Source organism: Copadichromis virginalis, linkage group LG13, assembly GCF_057382275.1.
Source record: "Copadichromis virginalis isolate Kocher_CV1m ecotype Utaka linkage group LG13, C_Virginalis_male_GT1.1, whole genome shotgun sequence".
Taxonomy (NCBI): Eukaryota; Metazoa; Chordata; class Actinopteri; order Cichliformes; family Cichlidae; genus Copadichromis; species Copadichromis virginalis.
In genome coordinates this window covers 7,881,640-7,899,805 of record NC_140630.1, presented here as the reverse complement: position 1 = coordinate 7,899,805, position 18,166 = coordinate 7,881,640, and the positions used below count along the sequence as shown (strand labels likewise).

The 18,166-nt window shown below is 38.1% G+C and overlaps 2 protein-coding genes across 8 annotated transcripts in view; one reads left to right on the top strand and one right to left on the bottom strand.

Moving 5' to 3' along the window:
- LOC146695176 (contactin-associated protein-like 4) overlaps positions 1 to 4,161 on the bottom strand; it is an 89,304-nt gene extending 85,143 nt beyond the window's left edge. The window contains exon 1 of the mRNA XM_085477092.1: positions 3,865 to 4,161. Within this exon, the coding sequence (XP_085333218.1) occupies positions 3,865 to 4,099 (235 nt within the window). The 5' untranslated portion in view covers positions 4,100 to 4,161. The remainder of the gene's footprint in view (positions 1 to 3,864) is intronic.
- The window catches only part of LOC146695175 (uncharacterized), a 38,780-nt gene extending 30,196 nt beyond the window's left edge, over positions 1 to 8,584 (top strand). For 6 of the 7 annotated variants that reach the window (XM_085477093.1, XM_085477097.1, XM_085477095.1 and 3 more), the window contains one exon: positions 7,567 to 8,584. In XM_085477093.1, coding sequence (XP_085333219.1) covers positions 7,567 to 7,721 — 155 coding nt within the window. In that variant the 3' untranslated portion in view covers positions 7,722 to 8,584. The remainder of the gene's footprint in view (positions 1 to 7,566) is intronic. The other variant, XM_085477098.1, reaches the window with a different exon arrangement.
- Positions 8,585 to 18,166: the final 9,582 nt, after the last annotated feature.

Genomic DNA, 18,166 nt, shown 5'->3' with positions numbered 1-18,166 from the left:
AGATGCAGCACCTACTGCCAGTTAAGTACCGTATATATGTTTCAGTTTGGAAACCTCTCTTCTTGGTTATTAGTATGTGTGAAAGACTGGTGATTCATGCATTATGTAAACATTTTTTAGCCATCATGTGTGCATTCACAGGCACATCTCTTATTAGCATTCCTTTGCTCTGCTTTCATCATGTTCACACATCCTCTTGTCAGAGGATGCACACGTTTCACACATCAGCGCATGCATGCTCCTACGCACAGACACACAGGTTAGTGTGTCTGTGCGTAGGATACAGATAGTGGTATTATCTGTCATTAGGCCCCGGGTGAAACACACATTTCACAGAGTCCAAAATCAGCTGAGTGAAGAGATAATGATCCCACGTTGCACTTTAGAGACAAGTAGAAGAAGAGAGAGAGAGAAAAACATCCCTCGCACCTCTTTTAGGTGTCTAAAGTCTTGTGTGAACAGACACAGCAGTCTGGACGCGTGCTTTGTCTCGTCATTAGCGGTCTGTGTTTGTCAGCATGTGAATTTGGAGGAACGTGGTGTAGATAATTGGAGGAGATAAGTAGTTCTGTGCATTCAGCTGGATGTGCCAGGTTCACACAACCTATGCGGGACCATTTTGGAGCGGAAAAACGTGTCTTTGAAGCACGGTGTAACAGAGGAAGGCTGTGGTTGAAAAAGAACCTAAGCTTTTAATTTTATAGATGACAGAGAAATAAATAAATAAAGCATATTCGTGGTAAGATCATAGCTATAGTAATAACCACATCATTATGCAGCAATATAATGGGAAAGTTTTGCTTAAAATTTTCTTATATATACTGTAGGGAAGGATCATGGGTTGGCTTTCTTAAGCACTCTAAGGTTTTTTGCTGTCATTGTTAAAAAATTCACTCTCGTTGGTTACGGCAGACTTGTAACCTGCGAGTAAAAAGAACCACTTTGACTGTTGGTTTGAAATGAGAAACAAACGGTTATTGAAAGTTGGATGTGAATTTAATGAATGCCTCATAATTAATGAGAAGAGAGTCATTTTTATTGTACAATGGCCTGTGGAGACACGGAAAATGTGTTTAGGTGAGTGGCCTTTTATCATCCAAACAAGATGTCGTTTAATCTGTAGTCAAAAATCAACCACTGTTGTCTTTCTTCAGGTGAGACTGGGGAGACTTGGAACAGGATATCTAGTCACGCTGGGATGTGAATGATTCTGATAAGATCTTAACAGTTAGGTGCAGTGTTAGTGAGATATTAGCTATATCAGCTTCATCTTTCCTCCTTCCTCAGAGTTTTCGTTATCAGCTGTCTTTACTTTGCTGTTCCTACAGCCACAACTTCATTAGGGAGCTTGGTGATCCTGGACAAATCCCACCACTAAATTGCATCTGCGCTTTCTATGATCTGCAGAAAATAACTGTACAAACAGTCAAGGGCACCAACTGAGCAGCTGTTTTAGTTCATCAGGAGCAAATTACAAACAGATTGTGAACACAAATTGATTGAAACACACTGGAGGGAAAAAAAAGTTCTTCTTTGTGGTTCTTTGGTCCAGAGGGATGACTTAAAATTGTAAACTATTCCTCAATCAATGTATATCAGTGTACACAGCCCTAAAACCCTAAGAATGTTAAAACTGGACACTTATGCTAATTCTTAATACATTAAATTACCAGTGGGTGTATGTCCATTGTTAGCATCTTTCAAATTATTCTGTAGGACATGACTGATTGAAGCAAAGCTTCCATGTGTGCAGACCATCACAAAGTCGCTTTCACACAGGTAGCGATTCAATTTTTTTCACATCACTATGAAGCTGACAATTGGTTACTAACGCACATTCCAGGTTCCAGTTGCCTAGGTAACCCTCTAATGCTCTTCTGTCATGTGTCAATCACTCGTATCTTGTGCTCTTAATTTAGTTACTTTAATTGCTTACCTCAGAGTTGGGCATAGAATGTCACTGATTTTCATCCGCGTTTGGTCATCACGCCAGTTCACACAACACTTCCCATGTGGGTACACTTTAATACCCACTTTTTTTTTTTTACTGGTATCATTTGGAATTCATAAGATGGGATATGGCTAATATCAAAGAACTTCCTACAACATTAATGATTATAACCTGAGATAATTCATGTATTCTCTTGAAATCTTTGCTGGCACCCACTAATCAGAACACCTGCTGTTGTTGATGTTGAGCCTTTTCATTCGTTAGAAGTCTTCATAGGGCAAACAGGCTGCCCATTACAGACCTGTCTGAAGCCTGAATTGTCATGTCACAGAAATGTTTGTCCAGCCATCCACCTGCTGCTTCTCCCAAAAGAACATTGCTGCTTCAGTACTTTTGGGAGAAGCAGCGGGTGGACGGCAGGGTCACTGTGACCAGCTGCAGAAACAGAAGCATCTGCCCTCTTGTGACGGTTTTACCTCCTTTGTTCACTCTGACAAATAGCTTGAGTCAGACCTTGCCTATGGCACTGGCTCAGCACTAACACAAAGTCAAATAAAATGTGGAGAGAGGTCTGGGCACTGGAGATTATTAAGTGGATGATGTACTGTATGTTTGCTTTCCGAGAGTGCAGAAATGGGTTACAAGTACGCCTTATTGATTTGAGAGTGACCGCTGCATTTTCTTTTGTTTTAGTTATAGTTTCTGGTAGGCACTTTGTTCAGCCCAAACCATTTCCTCCAAGGCAGAGAAATCTCTTTATCTCTTTTTTTCACTCTTTCAAAGCCCATAATATCAGCACATCTCCGTGTCCAGCGGCTGTTGTCTGTCAAGGGGAATATAAGCCTGACGTAGTAATATCTACCATTTATCTGCCTGTCCAATGCTGCCTCCACCGAATGAAGCCTGTGGTGTTTCTGAAAAGCTTAATAAATCGTATTTGTTCAGGCATGTTGACTCAAAATACAGTTTAATACACCATCACCTCTAGGAGAGGAGAAATTTGCCCACTTCATTCCACTGTGTTAGCAGCTTTGTCACTGATACACCAGTGTGTGGCACATGCAAACAACTCAGATGTAAAGTGATCCCTCTGTTAACATTTCCATCAAAACAGTGTGTGATCTGGATCCCAGTGGTGTAGTGGGATTATGTGACACAAGCATTTTGGGATATATTTCACTTTGTGAGGGCAGGATACTTTGATTCATGCCTACGGTTGATCTTTTATGCTTTGCTAAATCATCAGCAATTGTGCTTCAAAAGTTCCAAATCAGAAAAAACACATGGCAACTGATTTAAAACAAAAAAAGGGAGAAATAAATCAAAAGAAACGTGTTACTGCAAAAGAATTTGCAAAACACAAACAGGGAGAAAAAGATGAAAATAGTAAAACTTAGTGAATTTAGTCTGAAGTTTAAGTTTTCAGAAACAAACAGGCCTTTTTTCTCACACTCTGAGCATTTTGATATCTACATTCTACTAAGGAAATAAATGAAGAATTATTAAAGTAAAAAACAACAACTTATTTTATCTTTTTTCCCTGGTTCACAATGTTCATGCTTCTAAAGTATGCAGCTTCACTGGAGCAGGTGCCTTGCTCAAGGGCAACTGCTTAATAAGGTTTGGGAGAAGAAATTGTTTCTTGTTCGCTTTTCCCAACCCCATGCTTCATGCACTGGTTCCCAGTGCCTTCTTTTAACCGAAACAAAATCAATGAAAAGATTTGAGTGCATTTTCCCAAATCCAGATATTGTTTTTGTAAAAAGCATGTAAAACAGCAAAGTTAGTTTTTATGGATGACACACAGAATGCAAAATATCTGAGAGCTCAAAAACTCCAACTCCAAGGCAAATGAGCTACTTGTATTAATGCAAACTGCAAAACAACTTTACATGACATCTCATTCTACTCACCAGCTTTCACTGCCCCATACAAGCTGAATAATATAAGGGCGACATGTGCATTAATTCCCAGGACTGTTTTACTCCAGAGATCCATGACGAAGTGAAACGATGCTGAAGAAAAGCACGGGGAAGGAGGGAGACAGTCTGCCTCTCCACTCCTCTTTACTTCAGTCCTCCAGACTCTCTCACTCCCCAGATCCCTGATGAATTTTTTTGCTTCTGCGTCCAACGTGCTTACCAACATCCGCCTGGCTCCAAAGAGATAGCACCAGAAGCAAGGCTGCTCTCTGTTTGGCTGCACTCTGCAGAGTGAGGGGAAAGAAGTAAGTGAGGGAGAGAGGCACACAGTCAGAGAGAGAGAGAGCGAAAGAGAAAAAGAGAGAGAGAGAGAGGAGTGAGAAAGCTTTCATTATGTCACAGCGCCAAAGCAAGGTACTTTAGTCATTAAGAGGACTTAAAGAAATTCTAGTGTGCTTGAATCCTTTGGTGGAAAACTATGGAAAACCCACTGCAGGCTGGGCTATTGTGTTCCAGCAACATTTGAGAAAAAGAGTCATCTTAGGTCCCACTGGGTTCGGGGCTCCTGCTCACAGTCTGTTTGTCATTGTGTAATCCAACAGTTCAGGTCCAGTGGTCAGTGACGGGATCCCCAGCACAGTTACTCAGTCACTGCAAATCAGCCAAAGCAGCACAGTGAAGGATGATACAGGAATTTAAAGGATGACTTCAAATTAAAGGTCTGATTCTCAGCGCTGTTACTTTAATCTTTACTCTGAGCGAAATCTAGATCCAGAAACTGTCCCAAAAATACATGAAAATATTTTTATGGCAATAAATGCAACATATGCACCATAAACTGGTTAAAATAAGGTCAATGCACAAATATATAACCACTTTGAACATACAAGCTAATCACCATCTGTATTATTTTCCAAGTATTTTAGTCAATCAGCTTTAATCAATGAAGAATTATAATTATAATGAGTTTACGCCCTCTTGTAATCACATCTAAAGATTTTAGCACTACACTGGCTTTGGTTTGACAGTATAAATTCCTGCTGGCAATGAGTGCTTCATAGCATGAAAACAGAAGTCCTTTTAATTAGGTCTGAAGTTGTAATTTGCAAGTATTTATATACACTAGTCCGAACTCCTCCAACATCCAGAACAATTTATTCTCTGCTCATGGAAGCTAGAAATCAAAATCTAGGCTTCAAATTTTCTTCATCTCTATATTCATTTGATACATTCGAGTCCAAGCATGGGAAAATCTAAACTCCAACCAATTATAAACAGATATAAATATTTATTGCTTCTAAAATGTATATGGCAATATGGCAACAGCTTTAAAATAGTAATAAAAAAAACTGCCAAATCGAAACAATGCTCTTGGATTGTGACAGAAAGCCTCAGGTATTGTTTTTTTTTCTTCTCGCCACCTCCAGTCTTTGTACTCAAACAAAAAGACAAGAAAAACAGGCCTGATAAAACACCACCTGTCTTAAAAAATACTCTTTATTGTTCACTTGAAAAGTCCGACATTGCTGCGCAGTCATCTGTCATTTGAAACCAACACATAATGAGGAGGTGAGAGAAGTAATTTCTCTGTCTAAATTGGGTTTTCACACGTTGATGTGAATACTGTGTAAATAGCTCACTTCTTCTGAATGAAGAAGTAGATAATACGGCGGTCTTTGTGGCATTATCACAGTTAATATAACTATTCCTGGATCACGTCGCTGTGCTTGTTTTATCTGCCATGATGGCTTACCATGCAGCCACTCAGGAATGTGAGAGAGGCTTTTCAGGAGCAGGGAGGCAGGCTGCATATGAATGAGTAAGCACTGTGACAGAGAAACTAGAGATACGGGCTGAAGCTGCCTGCATCTTATTGAAGTGTAATTTTAGTTTTAAACGTTTCTGAAAGTGAGAAGCTGAAACCCACTCTCATCCTATCACGCACAAAGAACATGCATTGGGTATTCTGAGTATTTATATGTCAGCAAAAAAGGTCATTCAGAGTCAGAATTACATTTATTGGCAAGCTTTTACACAAAGAGACGTTGGCTTGGTGCCGTGCAAAGAGTGGTACAGAAATGGAATATCCAGATGTGGTCAGATGTTTACATAAAACCATCATGAACATGAATGTCATGGTAATTTGGGGGGTTGATTTCTGTTCTTTCAGGGTGGAATGATTGTACAGCATGCACCTTTAATGACTTTAAAATGACTTTTAAAGAAAATAATTAGGTTAACAAGTTTGAATTTAGTTTGGATTTTCTCTAATCCACACAGGCTTAAAACTCTACGTATAGCCTCAAATATATGCATACACTCATTAAAATATTTGAATAAATGGTACTGAAGAGTCCAAAGTATCTTTTAACTTCACAAGACCAAGGCCTATTAACGTCACACTAGTGATTATGATAAAGTAAAACTAATAGTTTCTCTTTGCCAGAAAAAAAGTCAAAAGCATTCGTTCTGATTGACCAATACAATCACAACGGAGAAAGTCCAGCAAACTCGGTGAACAGACAGAGACAGAAGACAGAGAAGAGATTTAAGTTGGGATAAAATTGAGAGGATAAGAGAAAAGTTAGGAAATTGGTTAGGCTGATCAGGAATAATCCAAAGTCTCAAGCCTGCCATGCACTGGAAATTGTTGTAACACGAGCATCACTGTCCACAATGAAGCAAGTTGTAGATGGACTAAGAGGGTGGAAACCAAGCTTCCCAAGTCTGGAGAAAAGTTTAATGGTGAGAGGGGAGGAAGATTGACAAGAAGACAAGACACAGGAGTAAGGGTGAAGCTTCATAATCTTAACAACCTGCTGTCAATAATGGTAACCTTCATGTCAAGCATGGTGATGGCAGCATCATGATCTATAATCTAACAAACCATCTTAAATAAATTCTACCAATTTTGCTAAGAAGAGTGGTTAAATCTCCAGCCTTTATTATGACAGAAGCTTACTGACTAAAACATCTGGCAAATATTTATACACTTTTCACTGAAACACTAAAAACATCTGATTGAGGTACAACTTGCAAAGGGACAGATAAGGATAAGATTCAAGGAAGTTTTTGAGCCTGGATGCATGTTTTTGACAGCAGGCAGGGAGATGTGCAAAATGTAAGTGAAAGCATGATCTGCAGAGTTTCTAATCAAACTAGTGTGTAAAATGTTACAGCCTGAGCAAATAAGTGTGTTATCGTAACACATCACCTATGTCCTGACCAATGGTAGGTTTGCGAGTGGGGTGTAGGGTATGTTAAGAAGTCCAATGCATGAGGAAGGAAAGTGCTCATGTGCCATGAGGAATCTGTCCTGATGAACCCCAACTGCAATCTCCAGGGGGATGGGTGGGAGAGCACGCTTTCTTATCTCAGTATCCCGGAGGTGTGCAAGCAATAATTACCATGCATTAAGCTTATCATTGCTTCATTTCTAAAAAGCATGACATTTCCAAAAAGTTTCTACTCTGCATAGACTTTATAAAGTGACAGGATGACACTCAGTGCCCTGTAGGGTAATGACCAAGCTGACTGTAAATATTTCCATGGATAATATTTACTCAGCATTTTCAAATATTTCTGTGTGTCATCAGCAGATTCACTGTGTAAATACTGATGTAAAAACCATCTAGTGATTATCCATCATTTCAGTGGATCTTTGAAAAATATGATGATTTTCTTCTTTATTAGGCCACCCAGTGATGCAGAAGGTCCTGGGCTCAGCAGACATCTGTGGGCCTTTGTACTGTGGAAGGAAGCTGGATAACCCAGAGAGGACCCATGCAGGCACAGGTAGAACAGGCAAATGCCATGCACAAAGGCATATGTGGTCCCTGGGCAAATGAAACTTTACAATAACCAAGATACACAACAAAAACAAAAGCAAATTCAGTATCTTACAAAGGTGAGCTAAATGTGACCACAGATCTGGTTTGCCATCATACATTGTTTGTGTAGAGGATGTGTAGAGGTTTCTTTCATTGCCATTCGTATGCTATTCCAATATTTGGTTCCCTTTACTGAGAGCAGTTTGTCTAAATATGCTGCACCTATGAAGCAACTAAAACATCTGGTTAATAAATTCACTTAATTAATTTATATTTTTTATTCAGATTGAGAGCTGAGAATATTTTTTGATCAAAACTAACAAATACAGTATTTTGTACATAATGCAACAAACGTATCATCCATTCGATTTCTTGTGGTACAACTGAGTACAGCCTTTTCCAACCTAATTTACTTAAGTCACATATTAATAGTGTTCCTTTAAGTAGATCTTTGCTAGTTTCTTTTTCCTGCTGTTTCATCCTGGATGCAGAATTATTTTTTCATTTTTGAATCAACAAATCTACCATCTGGGTTATAATGTGAAAAATATTTTTCGACCAAACCATGCCATTTTTGCTCTCTTAGAAAAAAAAATGGTATAAATTATGCATGTTCCTATAGTAGTTGACTGGATGTCATTTCCAAATCTGCCTGGTGGCAACTCAAACAGCTAATGAATTCCTATGAATTGTATCAAAGTGAAAATAACTGAGATTACTTTGACATTGTGTTTTTGGTGCATTAGTGCTTATTTTGCCTTGACTTTGTCCCTCTGCTTTGCAGCTGTATTTGAGGCCCTCTGAAGCCACGTGTCAGGGATCATTTATTGAAATCGTTTTTATTGTTGCATACCAAATAAAGCCCACCAATGACTGATGTACTCGCACTCTGCTTCACTTCACTGTCTGTGTAAAGATTTTGTCTTTGGGGAAAGCTAAAATTCATCCTGTTTTTTTATATTTATTATTAACTTGCCAAATGTCAAAACAGGGAAATCCAAGACTTTTCTCACAGTCTAAACTAAATATGAATTTTGTGAGGTTACAAATGTATCCTGTTAATGGTACAATCGTATGGGTTATTGACACTATTATCATGTTGTTGTCAGGCATCTCTTAACATTTTTCTCATATGCACTGTTATTGGTTTAAGTACTTGGACATGAAATAAAAAAAGGGGAAAAATATTGTATGTCCACCACATTTCCATCACTGACAACGAGAGCTGGAGCCAATAAATACCCATGACCACTGCAGAACAATCTGATCCAGGAATTACTGCTGATTTTACCCCGTGTAATGACGACCAAGGACAGTTTTTAATGGTGGTCAGTGTTTTGATTTTGCTTTTTGCTTTTTTGCGGTTCATTATGAAGTGGGTATGAGTGGTTACAGGGTAACAGTGATGTATGGGTTGTTTTCCTAATTACAATTACAAGTGTTTATCATAAATGTTAGGAAGAGATGTTAAGTGTAACTTCCACTGAGAAAAATGCTGTCAGTTTTGAAGTATTTAGCAAATGCAGAGCTGTTTTTTGGATTTGCTTGGAGTTAGATTTTTTTCCTGAGCAGAAAATGTTATTTATACATAAATAAAAGCATGATCTTTTAGTCAAGGTCTAGTGATAGCCATGAAATGGTAAGCATTTAAACCGGTGATGTTGCTCTTTTTCTCTTCATTCACTGCATTACGAAAAAAAAAGAAATTCACAGATTTCTTTGTTAACACCTTAAAAGGGGGAATAGTGTTGGTTGTTAATGTTCAGTCTTTGGTCACCTTGAATATTAATGAAAATTTATCCTGCAACAAAGAAACTGACTTATTTATGAGGGGTATCTGCAAACCACTGGCATGCATTGTTTATTTGGCAGCCTGGAGCACTTTCTTGCAGAAAAGTGCATCTTCACTTTGGTAGCAGCAGTGTTTGCCTAGCTGATTATTTGTTTCAATTGAATGTGCAGCTAATTCTTAAATAATATGACTAAGAGCACTTTAGGTAGAATTCCTCTACATGGAATGCTGCCATGGCTAATTTCACAGAAGTGGCTGTTTCCACTATTGACTTCACTTTTTTCACTTTCATTACTGGCCATGAGAAATGCTTGGTTTCTTTGTATTTCAGCTGAACTCCAAAACGGCTAATGCATGAATAATTTTAATAAACATTGATGAAACAGACTGATTCATACAGCACTTGTGTTTCTTGTTTTGAAAAATCAATGTCATCCATGAAAACTGTGTACATGCATAATGTAAGATTTGGTAGCTTAGCTTTCAGTCAACCCTAAGAATGTGGAGAAAACAGAGGTTGTAATACAAGGGCAAATTAAAGTACAACAGGGCCTCAGGGCTCTGACTTTTTCAAGGCAATCCCTTCCCCCCATTCACTTGCATGACAGAGCTACTGCACCGCTCAACCTACCAAAATATCAGCCACTCTAAATTTCCATATATTAATGCCCCAGCAATCAATCATGACAGCAGATTAATTTAATGACTGTCACGGCACCAAACACAAGTCAAAAACTGATTATGAGACCACAATGGAGCATGCATAAGAAAGAGGATAGTTCCATATCAGTCCAAATAAACAGCATATCTGTCTGTGAAGCTGATGAAAATTCTGGATACTCTCTATGTTATAGAAATTTATCCAATCAGCATTGTGCACTCCTTGTTACTAGTCTACATATGGCAATATTTTGGTGTACGCTTTAATGTCAAAGTATGCATAATAATGTAATTACTGCTACAAACACACAGCCCACTGTGAGACTGGATAATAAAAAAAATCATAATAATTTGGCTTGACAGGTTGGGCACCTGTTCAGAGTGTGTCCTAAAACAGCTGGGATAGGCTCCTGTGTCCTTTAGTTGGATAAGCAGAAGAAAATGGATTGATAGTCTCCCACAATTGCTGATTTATGTCCTTAGTGAATGAAGGTTCAAAAGCATTAAAATAATCTTCGCATGCTTCAGGCCACACAAAACTTTTTTCTATAAATCTCACTAGTGTGTCCCTGCGTGTTCATTTGGCATGAATGTCTAAGCTGGGCTTTTTTCCAAAAAAGTCCCTATTACATTAATATGTTAACTTTCAATTGGATAAGATTATAAGCAGAATCAGCCGGTCACTACTGATTAATGATTTTAAAGGTTGTGACATCAAACAAACAAACAAAAATCTGCAGTCGACCACCCGAGCTGCGATCTTTAGCTGAAAAACTGACTTTCATATTTATTGTCTGGCTGTCTTGCTGATTGAGTGACTGCTCTTACACTTCCCAGACATATGACAGCTGATTTGTTCTTGGTGGCTCCGACCTCAGTGAGCAGTGGGGTGAATGAAAGCATGTCCTCTAGTGTTCTGGGGGCATTTAGGCTCAGGCTGGGCTTTTTCACGGAGCTGCTGGGTATTGACCGGTTTGTGAAGCGTGATATTAGCTGCAAGTCTTTGAGCCAAGATGCCTCAGAGCCTTAACGATTTCGGAGCAATGCTTACCCATCTGCAGTGACTGACAGGAGCCACTCAGCTGGAAGAAAACACCACTTTGGGGGTGTGACTTTTACTAGCTAGAGAACAGGATAAGTGCCAGAGGGTAAATTTGCTTGGGACAGAGAGGACGTACTAAACCATGCAACATTTATTATAACATGAATTTAAATCAATTCAGCATACGGTTCCTTTTGTTGTATGCAAACCACTTCAAAACAAGCACATTTCTTGCAAATAAGATGTGCCTGTACCTGCTGAGGCTACATTCACCCTTTATTTACTCTGTCATTATCCAGCGAGATGAGGATCTTGCAGCCAGAACTGGTGCTGAGATAATATGGAGTTGAGTCAGAGGGTTTGATGATAGGAAAGACCTTAGTTCAATGTGCAACTCTGGGGAGACAATGCACATCAACCTTAGCTTTGCCGTTTATAAAAGGAAGTTTCCAGCAAGGCAAAAATATACCGGAAGAGATGTGGATAAATCTCACCAATAACCAGCAAAATTGGTTTAAGGATTTCTCACTCTATCTGACCTGCATTGCTGTTAAGAGCATTCAGTCAGTGAATCTGTCATTGTGGTGACCTCTGACCCTTATAGTGGGTTTGTTTAGTGTATAATCTGTTCATAAAGTTGAATTCTTTCTTCCCCCACCGTTAGGCACAGGAGCACTATAAAGTAAATATCCCACATATGAGGCTGCCATTTCATTTCTCAGTGAGTGCTCCATTAAATTTATGTAGGCGACAAAAATCTCTCTGAAACGGCTCGGCAGATTTCTCAATCCTGGCTTATGATGCAGTGATCAAGACCAGGGACAACGATAACCTCTGGTTTCCTACCTACTCTCCATCCACATCCAAGCTAACAATTCTCTCTCTGTCTACCTCAGCTCTTTGTCGTCTCTTCATTTGTGTCTCTGACGTCCTTTTTGTCTGTCACTGCCAACACCAATTTCCTTTCAGACAATCTCCTGCTGACAAGAGCTGTGTTAATCTGAGTAAACTGATTTTCACTCTTACAGGAGGTAAAGTACAGCATGCCTTCCTTTTTGTTATTTTTGTAACCTCTGCAAGTTGCAATTAACTCTGAAGTGTAAAGTAACATATGTTTATTCATTTCTTTCTTCTAAAACCAACCATTTCAACGGGGTTTCTCTGTTCAGGTTCAGTCGTGCTCACAGTGATAATCTCCTAACTTTTACTTGAGGAAATAGCTCCATTACTTGGGTTAGCTACATTACTTTTCCAAGTCAAGATATGACGATCCAATATTTCTATACTTGGATGACTGGCTGGTTAAGTTCTGGGTTTTATTTTTGCTGTTTACATTATTTCAGTGTCATTAAAGACACGTGAAATCCTTAATTTTTCATTCAAACTTGACAATAAAAATACATTTTTAAATTTAGGACCTTCAGTGATCTCGTATTTAGGATAGGACGTTTTTGTCATTTGAAGAATGAAACTTTGAATTCATTGCCTTTCCACATGTCTTGATTTGCAATTGCTTGTGCAGTGCACCATAAATTCCTATTGCAGTTTCTCTTATTTTACTTTTTTATATTACCTGCAAAGATCCTATTAGTCCATCCTACTTTATATTTTCATACATTCTAAATTATATTCAGCTGTTGTTTTCAACATCATTTGCCAAAAAGGAATGATTGATCAAATAATATTGAAAATAACTATATGAATCTAGGAGAGATACTAATTTGTGATTTATATTCCTTTTCCTCAGTGAAAGTTTGTAATTAATCATGTATTTTGCTAAAGTAATGTCATTAAATGAAAGCTGCTCATAAGTAATTCTTAAGCAGTAAGCCAAATGTAACTGTGTCTTATTGCATACACAGCTTCCTAAAGTAGCTCTTCTTTTAATTATATGAACCTTAAGCTTCTTCCTGTCAGCCAACAAATGACATAATCTCAGTAGGTAACTCTGCAGCTTCATCTTCTAAAATTTACATAGCTTTGTGAAGTGTTATGAATACATTTTCATCTCAAATCCATATCAGTCACTGAATCTGTGCACATTTAATCATTTGGCTGATTGAACTGCCTGCTGCTGGCAGTTTATTGTGGTAAACCAGCAGTGTATGGAGATGACGAATTAATGGAGAGCCTAACGGCATTACAGGATGGTAATGGAGCTTTTTTGTGCATCAGTGGTTCCAGGTTCACCAGGCTAATGGGGTATTACTTATCTAAGACAGCGATGACAAGTAATGCGCTATAGAGAGATGTGAGAAGGACAGGACGAAGCATGTAGGAGACAATAGGAGGGTGAAGAAATGCAAAACTAAGAAGGGAAAACAGAGGAAATGAGACTGAAGCATTATCTGGATACTGTTTCTGTTCTCACTTCTCATAAGTATAGTTAACGTTTGATGACACTGATGTTTGGTTTTAATTGCAGTCAACTACTCATTGCCGTTGATCAATTGCAATATAAACCCAAAGCAGAAGGTTAAGGATCTGGTTGTGTGGAATATTAAACTAGATGAGGGGAATAGTGTGATGACCTTCATGGAAACAAAACCAAATGCTCCACACTACTTTCAAACTGAACATACTCTGTGGTCTGGCAGGATGATGCAAGGTGGTGACCGCCAGACCTTCTGTCTTTATATTTGTTTACCTACATGTTTAGTTACACAGGGAGTGGGTGGGGGTGACTATTCTACTTCAGAAAATGAATCTAGCCCCTTTAGACGGGGTGAAACCTGAAACCTTGAAAATGCAGAGGATAAAGCTTTCTGACATTTTTTAATGTCGTACTTTGAGTGAAAACAAAAGCAAAAAGCAGTTGTAAGAGACAGAGGTTTGGTCTCTAGTTCAGCTCCAGGAAGAAAGGTGGGACAGAATGACTCGGAGAGCAGGTGACTTTGCAGCCTGTGCATGGAACACAGAACAGACCTAGAAAGCTGTGAACCGTCCAAAAGAGACTTTGCTAAACCTTCCTGATAGGTCAAGTGTATCCATGCTCTTTACAAAGTGCACAATGTTGAGTTTGTGTGGTGTGTATCCAGAGGAGCAAAGAAAAGTCAGGTATTCACATGTCAGCAGCCTGTCTATCATTTATACTGAGAAGAATGAACTGCTATGGAAAAGACTCAAAGACCTTTCTAGTGGCCAAAAGCTGTGTGTGTGTCCTGCTTCTTGCTCCCTTGCTTCATATATAAGACAGATTTTATTGATTCTCACTAGTGAAAATGCCACTAAATGTCATTTCAGACAGGCTCACAGGTATTCAGAATCAGAATACTATTCAATCCCTGAAGAAATTATGTGCTCACCGTTGCTCCAAGTAAGTAGGGACAGTAACTAAACTATATTAAACAATACAACACATTCAAAAGTTACTAAATGTAACAAAATAGCTCTAATTATAAATATCTCACTATTAGACTGTAGTAGCTGTTAGACTGGAGGACCAAATGATAGGAATGATTGCTCAGTTACAGAAATCTATTTTGTTCATCTTGGTTCTGGTCTGAGACAAATTACACACAAAATTAATATGTTCTGCGTAATGTCAAAGACAAAATATTTCAGACATTTTCATTTTCTGTAGATATTCATATATTTCGAGTTTCAATATTAAAATACATGTTATTCAGTGTCACACTCCTAATATCAGCCTGGATATTAGAGTAAAGAGTCCCTTACCATAAATGCACTCGTAACTTAGGCAGAGCCTTAACCTGTTTGTTTTAACCACAATTTAGGTACTGCTACCATTTGATTACACTATACAGTCTTCAGTTGTTTTACTTGTGTGGCAGTTTTGGACTTTGCATTGTCTTTTTGTTGTGTTTCTGCTCACTGTTGCACTGAAGGTCGTCATGTGGGCAATTTTTCACCCGAGCTAAAATTAATTTTAGCTGCCTGCCTCTACCTCTGTCTCTCTCTGTCTGTTTGGAGGAAGAGGATGATAAATCAGATAACTAAACTTTTCCTTTTGTCTGTGGGGCCAAAGACACTTGCAGTGGTAATAATGAAAAAATTAAATAAATAAACAAAAAAAACTTCATTTTTGCTGAAGTAAGACTAACTTATTTTAGTGCAGTGTCATCAGTTATGCTGAATTGTTGTTTCGTTTTTGCAGCTTGGATTGTTTTGTTAATAGCTCTGGAGTTAGCACTTTGCTTGACAGTCTTAGCATAGGCAATGTTTCACAACTATGACAACGTCTGCTATCAGAACATATTATTTTATTTTATTATTTTTAGAATTGTTCTACCAAATCTTGGAAACACACAAACAAGAAAAAAAGCATTTTTTATTTATTCTAAATAAATGCTTTTTTTTTTTTTTTTTTTCAAAAACATAGTTAGGGTTAGTTAAGACTGAGACCTCCTATGTTAAATGTTTTTAAGACTATTTTACCATTATAAAAATGGAATAAAGGCATTTTGAGGTGGGCGCTTTTTGATTTTCTTTGAAAAGGATTAACCTGAAATGCTAATGACCTGCTGAGCACATGAGAGATGAGCACACGGAAGAGACAAGAAGCTACATGATAAACAGAGATCACTGAACGTCAATGAAATTCGGCAACTTGAAGTGACGGGAAGAAAATTAATAGTGGAGTAAAGTCGATCGGTAATAGGTTAAATTAATCTGAACTGTGAGCTTCAGGTTTGAGGCCAGCATTAGGAGCAAAGGATACTGTTAATTGAAAATATGTCATCTGAGCAATGACAGCATGGAATGTTAAATAGAGACCAGCTGTCTGCTAGAGAGCAGTTTTATACATAGACAGGGTTTCAAGAGTGAAGATAAATTTATGGTCATATTGGCTCCGACAACACCAGAAAAAAGGCAGTTTATCAGCAGTGGTATAGAAGTAGAAGTAGAAGCAGGAAGAAAAGATATCAAGTTGTGGTTTTTTTTCCCCAGTTTTCTCTTGAATGTCTGTTCCAGAACATCACCTATCAAGCTGTCGCAATCTGCAGTTCATGAAAGCCAAAATGATACCAAAGCCTGGTGTGCACCAGCACTTTTGGCCACGGTCCATGAGAGTCACAACAACAAGAACAAACTGGGCTTACGTGTAAGAGAGACTTGTTAAACTTGCATTCCCTGCACGGTTCGGTCTGTGTATCACAAGGCCACCTCCATATCTGAAAAATGAAGCCAACAAAGTGGCAAACACTAAAGGCTGGTTCCAATCAATCACCACAGACCCCCAAGCTAAAATGCCCAACTTTATAGCACAAGAAATTATTACTATTATTAAAAAAAACTGACAGCCTGTTATAGTTTTGGCCTCTATTGATAGTTTCGCCCATTATAACAACTGATCTAAAAAAAAAAAAAAAAATCAGTCTCTATAATTGAATAAGGAGTATTACCACACTGATACTGTCTCCTAACACGGGCAGCTGGAGCCAGTCTTTTAGGCCTCATTCACTACTTTGAGTCATTAAACCTGCTGATGGTGCCCTTTGGAGCATTCTAATGGTCCACAAAGCACTAATGAGTCAATGTGTGCCTGTGCATTTTACACATATGGTTTATGAATAAATCTACAGAACATAACTGTAACTAAATACACCGTTATACTGGTGTTCATGTGTGTGTATTGTCCAGTTATTACTCATGGTGTAACAGAGAGTGGTACAATAGATAAAGGATATCATTTTGGGAAGGTTAGGATTGGTGGGAATTATGCACACTTGGTGAAAGTATAGACATTCTATACTTTAAGTAGAAGTACAAGCACTACTGTTTATAAATACTCCAGTAAAAGTACTGATTTAACTTCTTTACTCAAGTAAAAGTAAAAATGTACAGTCTCTGAAATATACTCAAAGTAACAAACTAAAGAGTAGCTCTTTGGAAGATGTTTCTATCTTTGTGCAAACCTAACACAACATTTTGCCATTAAAACATTATAATAAGAAAATATCAGTAGATAAGAATACAAACTTCAGTCTAACTTTTTTTATTCTGCTTATAATCAGCTTGAATCTGAAGAAAAAGAAGAAAAATAAAAAATATCTATTTTCTGTTGCTTACACTGTAGAGGGTGACTTTGCCTCTGAACAGCAGTGAGTGGGATTCAGCAGATGGGGGAACCCTAAAATTGGTTGTAATTGCTCAGTTTGAGGAAAAGAATCACAACTCACAGTAATTTATATTGAGAGCTAGAGTAGATTTTCTTAGTGCACAGCTGACCTGCTGCTCTTTGTGGATGTACACAACTGAATTTAACCAGATGTCAGCAGATGTTTCATGAGCTGTCCTGGCTGATTTCCATCCTCTACACTGACAGTACACTGTTTATGCTGTCTTTTTTCTAGATGGTATAAAGGTGGAATTCAGTTGATGAATATAAGCATCATCAGCCAAAATTCATATTTGCTACACTACATCTGCTACACTTGATGTAATCTACCTCCGACCATGAAACCAGTGCAGCAGCCACACACTGCAGGTTAGTGCAGGATAAACAGATTAGATTAGTTTAGTCTACTGTGATGGACTTAAAGTAAAGAACAGAGTATTTTCATGTTGCCTTTAAATAACAGTTAGTCTACTTCAGTTTGTTTTGCATGTTTCACACTATGAAAAAACACAATGTCACATGTACAAACCCAATATCTGATTTAAAAACATGAGGACTTTAAATTTCCAGTTTATTAAACACCACTGAGCAGTCCTTACCTTTAAATATAACATCTCTTCTTCGTCTCCTGTCCTGTCTTTCTAAATTTCTCCATCTCTAAGTGAAGTTCAGTCTCTTTCTTTTCTCTCCCTGTGAAATACAGCAATTGGATCTTTAGCTAGCACACTGTCAGACAAACTCTTTGTTGAGCTGATAGAAATGTTGCATTTTAAATTACCTAACACTTTTAAAAAGTCACTCCCTTTATGTTTGCTCTTCTTTTATAGAGTTAGCCAGATGCTGAGTTGTTCAGGTGCTGTGGCATAAAACAGGCAAAAACAAAACAT